The sequence below is a fragment of the Cnephaeus nilssonii genome (assembly GCF_951640355.1).
Source record: "Cnephaeus nilssonii genome assembly, chromosome: 6".
Lineage (NCBI taxonomy): Eukaryota > Metazoa > Chordata > Mammalia > Chiroptera > Vespertilionidae > Cnephaeus > Cnephaeus nilssonii.
Window position 1 is genome coordinate 44,056,483 of NC_137077.1, and position 13,457 is coordinate 44,069,939.

The 13,457-nt window shown below is 39.2% G+C and overlaps 1 protein-coding gene across 1 annotated transcript in view; it reads right to left on the minus strand.

Annotated features, from left to right (window-relative positions):
• Positions 1-12,735, minus strand: part of DBX2 (developing brain homeobox 2) — a gene marked incomplete at its 3' end in the record, with an annotated part of 35,729 nt that extends 22,994 nt beyond the window's left edge. The window contains exon 1 of the mRNA XM_079773490.1: positions 12,312-12,735. Coding sequence (XP_079629616.1) covers positions 12,312-12,732 — 421 coding nt within the window. The 5' untranslated portion in view covers positions 12,733-12,735. The remainder of the gene's footprint in view (positions 1-12,311) is intronic.
• Positions 12,736-13,457: the final 722 nt, after the last annotated feature.

The window sequence follows — 13,457 nt, forward strand, 5'->3', positions numbered from 1 at the left end:
TGCTGTTTTGAAAATACGGCAACTAAGCAAAGTATAGCAAATATCTATCTTGGGTGTGCAAAAAGTTCAATAAAACTTAAAAAAAAATTTGTAATCCTCACTTGAGGACATGCTTACTGAGCCACACCAGAAAGGATCTTTAAATTTCATTATTATCAAAAGTTGTTCGGCCCTGGCCAGTGTACTCAGGGGTTAGAGCGTCTGCACACCACAGGGTCTCAGGTTCAATTCTCAGTTAAGGGCACATACCTGGGTTGCTGGTTCATTCCCTGTTCCCAGTCAGGGCACGTGCAAGAGGCAACCAGTCAATGTGTCTCTCACATCAATTTTTTTTTCTCTTTCTCCCCACCTCCCTCCTTCTCTCCCTCTAACTACCTCTGAAAAGGAATGGAAAAAATATCTTCATGTGAGGATTAACAAAACAAAAAAACACAACACAACAAAACAAAAAATGTTGTTCTAATATTGATTATAACACCATCATAGTAATGATAAATCATTTCATTTAAATTTAACATCTTAAATTATATAACAAGAGCATGACATTATTTAGGCAGAGTTTCTATGAATATATGAAGTACTTAGAAAAATGGAAATATATTCTGTGCATAAAACTTGCCTCATTGTGTTTATTTTCAAGCATTTCAGTTAGCTAAGTTATTCTATCTCCAAAGTAAACATTCTATAGATAATTAAGTTATGGCTATTGTGTTATTTGCCATTTTAAAAACTGAGATATAAGAAAAAGATTCAGCAATGTTGCACTTACATATATATATATATATATATATATATATATACATATATATATATATATATATATATATATATACAATTAACATTTATCATAACATCTAGAAATACATAAAAATATTTTTGCTTGATATGAAGTAAGTACTACTGATACCATTGAAATAATGATGCAGGACATGTACAAATTACAAATTTTACTACTCTAGCCAACACCTTTCTCAGGCTAGAGCCCTAAAACGGAAAAAATAAAGGGTAAAAAAATGAATGGTTCATTTTAGACAAATGATCAATTCAATTCATTTGTGATCAATGAGATTCTGAGATCTATTTCTTAGTGTTAAATTTAGCCAGGAAAAGAGTTGTGATTGAGCAGTTTGTTATATTGCGGTATATTACCCTCTGGGTAAAGTAAAGCTATAATCAACATGTCATGCTATCTACAGTGACAATGCTAGTGGTTTAAGAACCACCTGTTACATAACCAGGCTTAAAGTCCTACTGTGAAGAATTTCTTCACCATTTTAAATCACCTCTTTAACACATATATTTACACAGGAGATTAGTCAATTCCTGGTTTCTATACATAAATACACCTTGTTTAAGCTGGTTTATTCGAAAATCACTGTGAAATTCCAATTAAGTGCTCCATTTTTTTTTTACATGCTCCTACTTTGACATTGCCAATCCAGTCGAGCATGTCATTGCAGGCGTGTTGAATGGTGTTAGGAAATAACCATTTAAAGTAATGCAATGCATTGGAAAATATATATTATAATTTAAAATAGTCGCAAGCCACATATTTTTTAAAGCAATGAGCAAAAAAAGGAAACTCAAGCGTGATAAAAAACCAAGTGACAAGTTGACAGATGTGTTAAAACTTTTGTTAAGCCATTAGGAACTGCTTTGAAGATGCTCTGAAAAGGGCAGAAAACAAGGCAATTTCATCCTGGATGATATGCATTTCGAAGCCCATCAATGCCTTCTAGATGCAGTCACTGTATCATTTATCATGTTAGGAAAATTCATCATAGGCTTACTGAACAATATTTATGATAATAATATTTAAGGAGTACCTACCATTTGGTAGGCACTGAACTGGCTATGAATTTAACACATTCTATCTCATGAATTCATTAATATTCAACCTCAAATGGACCTGCGTCTGGAATGTAATGCTGACTGTTCTCAGCAAATTTTTTTAAGTACAATAGAAACATCCATATTTTAGCATAATATTTAGCTATTAGCCATGAGGGATAACGATTTCATACACAGAGACTGCCAGTTACTCAATTAGAGCTGGGGCCCAGAAAATGGACACATCTCCCAAGCTTGCCATAAGAGGAAAACACATGGCTTTTCCTATGGAAACGATGCGCGCTGTCAGGTTCCACAGCATGGTATTAGGTTCTCTTAGTGCATCACTTCGGGATACTCCAAATTTTTGGATACTGCCAACAAATCTAACTAGGAAACTGTTACTTACAAACAAATGACTTAAAAAAATAGGAACTAAATTGTCTAAAGCCAAGTGAATAAACCACTTATTCACAGAAAACTTCATGAACTTTTCACTTCTTAATCAGATATTCTGACCATTCTGAAGACAAAGAATCCAAATCTCTAGCAATGATTTTGAATGTGTAATTAAGATTGGGACTTAGAGCCAACTTAATGATAAACTGGCCTGTTTGTTTGTTTTTTAACTTAACCAACTAGACGGTTCTGTGATCTAAGTATCCCACAGCCAAGAAGGGTTAGAATCCTAGCTACAGAGAAATTATTTTCAAAATCCAGTTGACTAGAAAGCAAGCAATAAATTGTTTTTGTAATTTTCATTCTTTTTTGATGAAGAGGAACAACAGGTATCTAAATGGGGTCAAACACCATTCTTTTTATTGTCAAAGCAAACCGTGGTACTGACTTGAGCTGACATTTCAAAGAAAGAATACTAAAGACCACTAATAAAACCTTCAAATAAATTTCAGAAGCCCACTGCAATGCTACGCCGTGTGAGCAGACATTTTAAAAAGGATGAGGAAAAATGTGCAAAGGTCCTGAGATGTCTAAGGCAAAACCAAAGGGTCAAAAATACCTCTGGGAAGGAATAGGGAATTAAATAATTTCAAAAGGATGGTTTTAATGACCTCCTTCAAGTACTGGGTACATAGGCACTAGGAATAAAAAAATCTAAACTTCTGACCTAAAAATAATACATAATTGAACAGACTACCTGGAGTAAAATGAATCCAAAATTGAGGCTGATGAATGGCAACCATCTGTCTTGAATAGTAAGACCTAAGAAATATCAGTTATCCAATGATGTGTTATTTATTTTATCACACAACCTGTAAGTAATTCATTTATGATTAAATGCAAACTTGCCTTTAATCGCAAGAGAAAGCAAGTTCATTAAATTCATCCCTGACCTTTCTGCTTATCAGAAAACAACAGAAATCAGCATTTTTTCCCTCAAGTATTTCAGAAATAGAAAAACAAAGGTCATGAGAAGTTAAATCACATGCAGTGTCTACTTGTTTGATTCGGACTTTTAATTCCGTGCAAATAATATTTATTGCAAATCTATCAAGTACCACGTAATTCACTGTGTGTTGGGACTAAAAAGATGGATAGTTTCCCTCCCTGGAAGAATTTCTATTGTTTAAGGTTCTTTACCTTACAGATTTTAAATCCACTGGTCAAATAAATAACATTTACATTTCTCCATACTCCAAATTTAATGTTGTTTTGTCACCAAGAGGCATTCCCCAAGGAGATGAGATCTAAAAAAATTCATACTGTGTGCTTTCCTAACCAGTGGTTTTCAACCCTAATGCACGTGAGAATTATCTGGAGCACTTTCCAAAGACACAGATACCCACGCCCCAGACCAATTGGATTAAATCAAACTGGCCGGGAGTGGACCCCTAGCACAGGATTTTTTCAAAAGCTGCACAATGATTATAATGTATAGCCAGAATGAGACCACTGGAAAGAACACAAAACAATGACTTTACTCCTATCAATATTATATAATATGAGATCAACTCTTTAAAAAAGAGAGAGAAAGAGAACATATAAAAAGCAGCAGCATGGTCCAGACTTTCACGAAATACAGCAGCAAGTTTAAAAAAAAAGAAAAGAATATTGTTAGGAAGGCTTTGTCAAAGAAGGCTTTAAGCAGAAAAATCTGGACCTTGATTTGGAAGGTATTTAGAATAGCAAAAGGAAAAAAGAATGCATTCCAGGAAGGAAAGGTGGCATGGACAAGAGGAAAGAGGGCAAGGATGGTGCTGCCACATGGGGCAGGTTAAGGAGACCTCAAAGGCGTGAACATTAAGCAATGTGGTTGGAGGAGCTAAATGGAGATGTTGGAATTAAGGTCTTAAAGAACAGATTGAATATTTTTATTTGATCTATTAGTTAGATGGGGATGATTAAGCTTTTGTGTGAAGCTTGGTAATATGATGAAAGCTGTATTTTAGAAAATTTCACCTGGCAGTAGTGAATGGATGTGGTGGAATAAGGAGGAACTAAATGGGAGGATCCCACTGCCCTAACAATTTACTGTAGCAATAGGCAATGACACGCCCACTACCATCTTCTATATCCTTACACCACCAACAGGCGGGTTGGGTCTGGCTTCTCCTCAACCTGTGAAGCCCTAGCTCATTGCAGTAATCCAAGATAGTCACTACCTCTGCTGCTCTCCCTTCAGGGAATCTCCATAAGACCTCTTGAAAAAAATGAGCTTGCCAGGCTGGTGTGGCTCAGTGGTTGAGCATGACCCATGAAGCAAGAAGTCACTGGTTCCATTCCTGGTCAAGGCACATGTTGGGGTTGAGGGCTTAATCCCCAGTAGGAGGAGTGCAGGAGGCAGCCTATTAATGATGTTTCTCTCTCATCGATGTTTCTATCTCTCTATCCCTCTCACTTCCTCTCTCTCTAAAGATCAATAAAAACACATTTTTAAATGAACTAAATTTGAGAAAATCCTTTGTTATTTTTATTATAAAGTTGATGTCACTGAAGAGAATACCATAATAGAATAATGTCTGTAGCTCTCAAAACTCTAAAAGCCTTAATGAAGACTCGAGCTCCCAGCTAGCCCAGTCCCAGCAGGAATTATGTTTAAAAGTGGTTATCCTGATTTTGCCCTGTAGCAGGTTTTAAAGGGCCACAAATCATTTGGCACTCCTCCCACTGAGAGGTGGGGTCTATTTCCCATTCTCTTATATTCAAGGTGGTCTTGCTGCCTTACCTGACCAAGGGATATAAAAGAAGTGACAGTCAACTTCTAAGGCTGTCATAAGAAGCCTTGAGTTACAGCCCGGGTTTCTTGCAATGTGCTCTTATAAATCTCCCTTTCAGAATCCAGGCGCCATGCTAGAAGAAACTCAAAACACTTGGAAAGTCTGAGTGTGCGTGTTGGAACAGCTCCAGGTGAGCACCCAGTTAACAGCCAGCACCTGTCAGCCACATGGGTAGCCACCTCAGACATCCAGCCAGTTGAGCCTTTAGATGACTGCAGCCCCAGCTGACATCTAACTGCAATGAGAATCAGAGGGAGAACCATCCAGTTGAGCCCAACCCACAAAAATGAGAGAGAAAATGATAAATTGTTCCTTTAAACCTCTAAGTTTGGAGATGGTTTCTTACACAGCAATACGCCTTTACCAATGTTGTACTGATGGTGAAACGATGGAAAGGAGTCTTCCACATCTTCCCCTGCATGTTATATATGGGCTTTTGATATGTGTAAATTTTTATATGTGTGTTTCAAAGTCAAATGTTGACCCTAACATCAGTTCTCATTTTGAAATGAAGAAGCAGAGGTTCAAGGAGATTACATGAATTGGTTGGGATTGCATAATCAGAGATATAAAGACCTTAGATGTGAATCTAGGCTATAAAATTAAAGAAGTGCTGCTAAAACCAGTTTAGAAAATATATAGTATGTTGAAATTTGCCATTATGCTTTGGAGAAAGTACTGGCAAACTTTTACCGTAAAGGGTCAGATAGCAAATAAATTAGGCTCTGCAGGCCATACAGTGTTTGTTGCAACGATCAATGTGTAATGCAAAAGCACCTATAGAAAGTATACAGGCAAATAGGAGTTATTGTTCCTGCTTTGAAGAATCAGACTGTCTTTTGGCTTCACACCCAATATAACTGTAGAATTGGTTCAACACACCTAAACTCAATCCAGCTTGAGGTTAGTCTATTAAAAATCTTGCCATCAGTCATGATCTTTATTCTTAAGAATAGCTTACTAACTCCTTCACATATTTGTATCTAAAGTGCCAGAGATTAGCCCTGACTGGTATGGCTCAGTTGGTTGGAGCATCGTCCTGTGCACCAAAGGGTCATGGGTTTGATTCCCAGTCAGGGCACATACCCTGGTTTTGGGTTCAATCCCTGGTCAGGGCATGTATGGAGGTAACCAATCAATGTTGTTTTTTCTCTCTCTCCTTCACCCTTCCTCTTTCTCTCACAATCAGTGGAAACATGTCCTTAAATGAGGATTAAAAAGAAAATGTCAGAGATTTAAAGTTTTAAAGAACCAGCTTTAACAAAATTAATTTTGCTATCGCACAGTGCCTGAACATGTAAAAGAAAAGTGAAACATTTAGTTCATCTTTAGAATATAAACAAGAAGGCAATTCAATATTCAGCAACATATAGAAAAAGACTTGAATATTTCTTTCTTTCCTTTTCATGGATGCTTTGTTTCTGAAACAAAAGTCTAAAAACTTATAGAAGCTTTTTGATCTTTGACTTCAGAGAGAATTTTAATACCGTAAGTTTACTGTTCACATAACTCACAAAAAATGTGCCCCTGAAATATTCCCAACTAATAGCTGGTTGACAAAATGAATAATGCTATTAAATATAAAATCAGTAAAGTGATGAACCGCTCAGCATTGCCAAATCAAGTATTGACTGGAGGCTAAAAAGAATGAAAGGGAGAGATTTCATTAAAAGTGAAAACATTACTGATAGTAAAATAAAATATTTTGGAATAAAATATACAAGGGTCTGGTAAGCATATTATACATTAAGGCAAAAATCCAATTTTTTCACTAAGAGAGTATAAAATAGAAGCATGATCTAATGAAGTCTTAAATAGGGATGCTAACAAGTACTAGTAGTCCTAGATAAAAATCATATTGTTTCTTTGTACAAGTTGCCTTTTTATTCCTGACAAACTCCAGGTGTATATGAATAAAAACATGATATTATTTACTGATTTAAAAATTGTGTACATTCACTACCAAAAAAATCACTGTTAATTAAGAAAATCTTTGAGAGTCTTTGTTAATCCAAGATTAAGTGGACAAATACTGTATTAAGAGCTACAAATCAAGTCCCCTCAAAAGACAAAATAAGAAGGATTCCAAAATTATGGACAATATCAACAATAGAAACAGGTGGTGGAAAGTAGGTTGAGTGGAGAAATAATGAACATTTACACCCCTCTCACCCTAACATAAGGGTACATTTGCTTATATATTTTAAAGATAACCTTCACTTCTATTAAAATTTTCATAGCAAAGAATATCAAAGTATTATATGAACACATCTATGTTACCCTCTTACTTTCAAGTTGCTACCATTTCTATCATTGTTCAGCGGCAAACCTAACCATAAAATGTCTCCTTGGAGCAAAAAGAGAACTTTTTCTTGGGAACAAGAACAGGAAGGAGGTGACATGCTCATAGAGGAATTTAACAGAGTCCAATAGACAGCTCTGCTTCCAACATCTGAGCTACATTTATAGCAAACAAATGTAGATAAAATCACTGTTGACAAATCCTTTTAAATTGCCCACAAGTTATGGCATCCTTTAGCCTCCTGCATGTCACCTTGAACTCTCTGAATCCTAAGTTTATTTCTGCATAATTCCATATGCAATTTTCTAGGCATTGAAACCATTCTTAAACTTGCCTTCTGGATTCACTCCTGTTTCATTATTAAACCTCAATAGCTTCAATACATGTTAACAAACTGAGATCCCTTGTTGTTCAGGTAAAGTAGAGAAGCATAGGTTAGGGCAGGCGTCCTCAAACTACGGCCCACGGGCCACATGCGGGTGTTTTTGCCGTTTTGTTTTTTTACTTCAAAATAAGATATGTGCAGTGTGCATAGGAATTTGTTCATAGTTTTTTTTAAACTATAGTCCAGCCCTCCAACGGTCTGAGGGACAGTGAACTGGCCCCCTGTTTAAAAAGTTTGAGGACCCCTGGGTTAGGGTTTGGGAAAGGGCTAGGTGCTAAAGTCAGAGGCAAATTCAATGCTCATAAATTACCCTGTTGTAGTTTCAACTTAGACATTATTCTGTAAGGGCTGTGGCTTACTCAATCGGTACCAGAAATAAAGGGACTATTAGCCCTATTACCTCCTGCTTGAACCTGAAGGAGTTTACTTCATGATCCATGTAGAAACTATTAATATGTTAATATAACTCCAAATATATGTTAATCAGATTACAAAAATATTCAGATGTAGTAAGTAATAGTTCAATATTATCTACAAATTCCAACAAAAAAATGGTTGGAATGGTAACCTGAGCAAGGAATGAGTCCCATCAGTATTTGGGTTCCTCATTCTCTCTGTCGTGGGTCAGCATTATCACCATTCAAGATGCTATGATTTTAATTTGTCAAAACAAATCTATAGAACAGTGTTAACAAAAAATAAGGGACATACTCTGCTTAAAATAATCAGATCCTAAGTCTTCATTTGAACTGGAATCCCCACTTGGAGCACAAATCCATCTTCTCCCTCCCCCAAGTGCCTAAAATGTAAGAGAAGCTATTTCATTTCACACTTTCAGTGTATCTCAATGAAAGTGGAATAACTACCAATTGGAGTACAAAACATAGGTTTCAGACAGAATCAAGGATTAATAAACAGTAACTGAGAGTGGGGGGGGGGGGGTGGACGAAAAAACTAGAGTGCACATTAAGTACTAATGGTAAGAAACAATCCTAATGGTGTCAGAAAAAAAATACTAGGCACCTGGCTCCATTTCTGTACAATTAACTTAACAAAATTGCTTGGGGAAAAAAAAAAAAAAAAAAAAGAACCGTTCAGTTCACCTATCCAGAATAAACACTTGCTTTTTAATTCTTTTATATACAGCATAAGGAGTAGATTTAACAATGAATAAATTATAGTCAAGGAATTATCTTTATGTCAAATATTTTCTAAAATGCTTAAAATAACAAATGTTATTAAAAAGCAAGGCCATTTTTTCTCTTTTGAAGATAACTGGTGGCATAACCAAAATAAATTTAAATCTTTCAGCTTTTTACATTTCAAGACTATCTTTTATATACAAAAAGATGAATATTTTCATCTAGCACAAGATTCACCAAATAATAACATTAATAAATTTCTGGGGAAGGGTCTCTGATGGTTAGGATTTACTTGCAAACCTGGTGTCCATTAATGAACTATAACAGATCCAAAACTTTTTTTGTTTTCCCCCAGATCCAACCCCTGGAGGTGACCCTTCTTACTACCTACTATTGTACTAAATATGCCCTTCTCAACCCTTGAGGACTGTCCTTTGATTTTTAAAGTAAAGTTTTTAAACTACTCTGTATGAACAACTTGGCAACATATAGCTATCGCGTGTTCCTTTTCTGGCAGTAAATACTCAGACGAGGCACTGACAGCTACACCTTTGTCCATGACTGTAAATAAATCAGCGTTACTGTTTAACCTAACCCCATTTCTTTTATAGGCTCGGATAGGAAATCACAACTGATTTGTTATTGTGATACATGTAATTGCTTATCCCATTATCCCTCATTAGTTTCTCATGTTCAGTGAAAGACTAATCTAGGGAATGTGAAGATTTGGGGCAATTTTTTTTTTTTCACATGCTCACAGATGTTTAAATTGATACTTCAGACCAAAACAATACTAGGAAGTGAAGTAATCATTGTAGAAAAATAATTGGCTTCTTGTGAGGATTAAAGCAACTAACAATTAAAAAAAAAATGCTTGGTGAACCATAAAGCAGTAAGAACATGGAGTATAAGCTCCACAAGGGCAGACAGTTACCTGTTTTGTTCACTGATTATCCCAATGGCCTAGAACGGAGCCTGGCACATGGAAGACAGTATTTGCTGAATGAATGAAATATATGGTATGATTAATAGTGGGTAACAAAAATAATGAAGCAGAAATGAATCCTGTAGGTAAACAGTGTTGCCTTTCACCAATGCATTTAAAAAGAACTCTGGTTTTCTTATTCAACATTCAGATGGGTGCACTCCACAAATTAAGGTTGAGGAAAAAATGAGTAGTCAATAGGCTGAAATGATTAAAAATCGCATTTTGCAATCCACTCCTAAGTTAGTGGCTAATGGATCAGAACTGGTTGCTCACTGCCTTTTCAGAAAGACTGTTCTTTCTGAAAACAGTAGCTTTTCTATGTGCTCTCTACTCTCTAAAGAACATAATCACTTTCATCCTCATCTAATTTTCAGGTGCAAAGTAACACTGTTGGTGCTCATTACGACTCCATAATTCTACACAGTATAAAATAATTCCTATAATATTTGATAAGGCCAGAATCTGTCATTTAAATAAACCTGGGCAATGTTAAAAAAAAAAAAACTACATCCTTTGTCAAATTATGAAAATAAATGAACACAAATGCTCCTTTTAAGCAACATATTTGTGGGCACAAATTTACAGGGCTTTAATTTTCTTCTTGAGATATTTTTTCTAGTTTCAAAAATTAAATGCACTTTTTACAAGAATAATTTTTGGAAATAAAAGGTTACTTTTTCAAATGAAAATTAACCTAACAGAACATAAAATCTTCAATGAGGACTAGATAAAATATTAGAAAGAAAAAAAAGACATGCTTAAACTACATTAGAATACTTCAAAGGAAAATATAAATTCTTATGCTCTTAATTATTCCAAAAATTATTTTTGCATTTTGACACTTTTAAAAGCATACAAGAATGAATATGTTCTTGAAAACTGAAAGAATGTAGCTAGGAAACCCTTTTCCCAATAAATTGCAATATTTTGAATGAAACAAAAAGGTATATAAAATTATTTTTCAGAGTTATTGACATACCTGCATTTGATTAGCATTTGGTCTATTTAAATTTAATCCATAAAATCTACAAAGGTTAAAATTAAGTAATTTTCCATTGCTGAGTAGCAAATCATGATCAGGAGCAATATAAGGGTCCTTGGAAAATAACTTTTATGAACATAATGCCAAACCGCCAAACGTTATGCAATCACTACATTTTCTTGAAAATGTTCTTTTTTATGAGACATTATTTACTGACTATGTCTACCTGAACATGTTTTATATGTTTCTAATTTTCCTACTACTTCAAAAAGAACAGAGTGACCCAAATTTCCAAGGCTTATAAACTTTGCCTTAACTGTACTGGTTCCTCTCCCAGAGTGCAAAAAGGCCTCCTAGAATTTAGGTTTTTACACGATGTGAATGAGACCGGTGCTCATGTAATTCTATATATTCCATCCCGTTAGCAACCATTTCACACTGGAAGACCAGGGCAGGTTCTAAACATGTTCAAGTCTATAAAGTCATTAGCGATCAATTTGATCTGGCAGTTTACTGGGACAACGCAATCTGCTGAAAAAGCATCTATTAGTCATTCTGGACAAACCCACCGGGATTAAAAGAATGAGTTAAGATCGTCTAAGGACAGAGACCAAAAAAAAAAATTTAATCCAACTGGATCTTAGCTTCTGAGTCTCTAAAAGGCTTTCCCCTTTTATACTGCCAATTTTGGCAGCCCCTCCATACGCTTCAGCTAATATTTGACTCAATTGTCCATCTTCTTCCTACTCACACCTCTTACGTTTCATGCGGGAATGAAAACAAACCCAAAATGCCCTTCTTTTGGCAAAATTTCATTTATCAGTGAACTTCCTACTCCAGGTGCCAATTCATTGTTTCAACTCAGCACGAAGAAAAAGTCGACCTGACCTCCTTTGCGCTTTAGTGAGCCAAAGCCGAACTTTGCCCAACGCTCCTTCCCAAGATCTTCGCTCCTTCCCAAGATCTTCGCTAAGGCTCGGGAAGGCCCCCCGACCGTCGCAACAATTTAAGTGGCAAATGCCCCCAAAGCGCACCACGCGAAGCGCTCCCATCCAGGAACTTTCCAGCGAGCGGCTTCGCGGCCTCCGGGAAAGGAGAGGGCGGGCACAAACTCTGAACTTGGGAAATCCCGTGAAACTGGAGCCCAGAGACCTAGGGCTAACACCGGGGTGCCTTCAGGGTTTCTCCCAAAGGCCTGAAAACCCAGGTAGCCCGACAAGTTGTAGAAAGAAGAGGAGGGAGTGGAAGCTGGTGGCATGGGATGCGGAGGGAGTGGGGGGGTCACAATTAGTGGTGGTTACTCTCCTCACCCCCAAAGTGGCTAGGGGAGCTGTTCTAGGAAGGTTCCTGCGCCCCGGGGTCGCAGCGCCCTCCGCGCTTTGCGCCTCGCAGGCGCGCCCCGATCCCGGGGTCCCGGGGTCCCAGGGTCCCAGGCGCTGCACTCACCTGGGGCCGAAGGGTGGAAGGTACAGTCTCTGTCCCCCGGGGGCCGGCCCGGCAGCCGGGCGCCGTCCGCAGAGGGGCTGAGCACTTGAAAAGCCCACCGCGGGCCGTAGGGCGCCCCGCCGGGGCTGGCCGGCTCGGCGGCCGGGCACAGCTTCAGGGGCACGGGGCTGGCGGGCAGGGGCCGGACCTGCGCGCCGGCCGTGGCGGTAGCGGTGGCCGTGGCTAGAGCGGCCGCCGGGCCGTGGGGCGGGGGCGGCTGCGGCCCCGGCGGCGGGGCGCCCCCAGCCCGCAGCAAGTTCTCAATCAGGAAACTCTTGCCCAGGTTGCCAAAGCCGGGCGCTGCGGGGAAGTGGAAGAGCGCGGAGGAGGCCACCACGTCCCAGTACGCGCCGGCGTGGGCCGCCAGGGCGCTGGGGAGCATGGTGGCGCCCGCGGGCCGGTCGCACGCCCGCCTCTCGCTCGCGCACCCCGGGGAAGGAGGAGAGGCCACCGAGGACGCGGTAGACTTGGGACGGTGTTATTTATTTGGATCGGGCGTTTCTTTAAAGGATGGGAGGAGTGAGTGTGGGAGGGGGAAGCTGTGCGTTTTCCTGGCCCTCGGTGTCGTGTCGGCTCCAGGGGCGCAGGGGGGGGGGGGGGGGGGGGCGTCCCTCCCGCTTTCTATGCAGATCCGGACCGGATTTTTTTTTTTTTTTTTAAAGAAAGCTGGAAGGTGTGTCCAGCTCATCCATTCATGTCACCCGGCCCACAAAGTGACAGACGCGACCAACAATAAGGGCAGCCCCAAGAGTCCGAGCTTTGGCAAGGGGAGGGGACGTTTAGCTGGGAGGAGGTGGGCGTGGAGGCGGCGTGAACGGGGGGCCCCCCCGCGCTTGGCCCCCTCTCAGGGCTCTGCTCGGGGAGCGGCTCTCGAGCCGCAGTACCTCCTGGGGCGTGAAGTCGCATGCGCGCCAGCAAGGAGCCCCTGTGGTCTGTGGCGGATCTGTGTGCCACCTGTTGGGCTCTCCAGTGGTACACACAGGAACCAAGGGACATCCAGGGAAAGTACACGGAGCTGTTAGTGTCTGGAAGGGCAGTAGTAGTTATCAAAGTCACAAGTGTTACTGAGACTGCTGTGGCAGTGCATGTGAAAAGTTACCTTTAAAG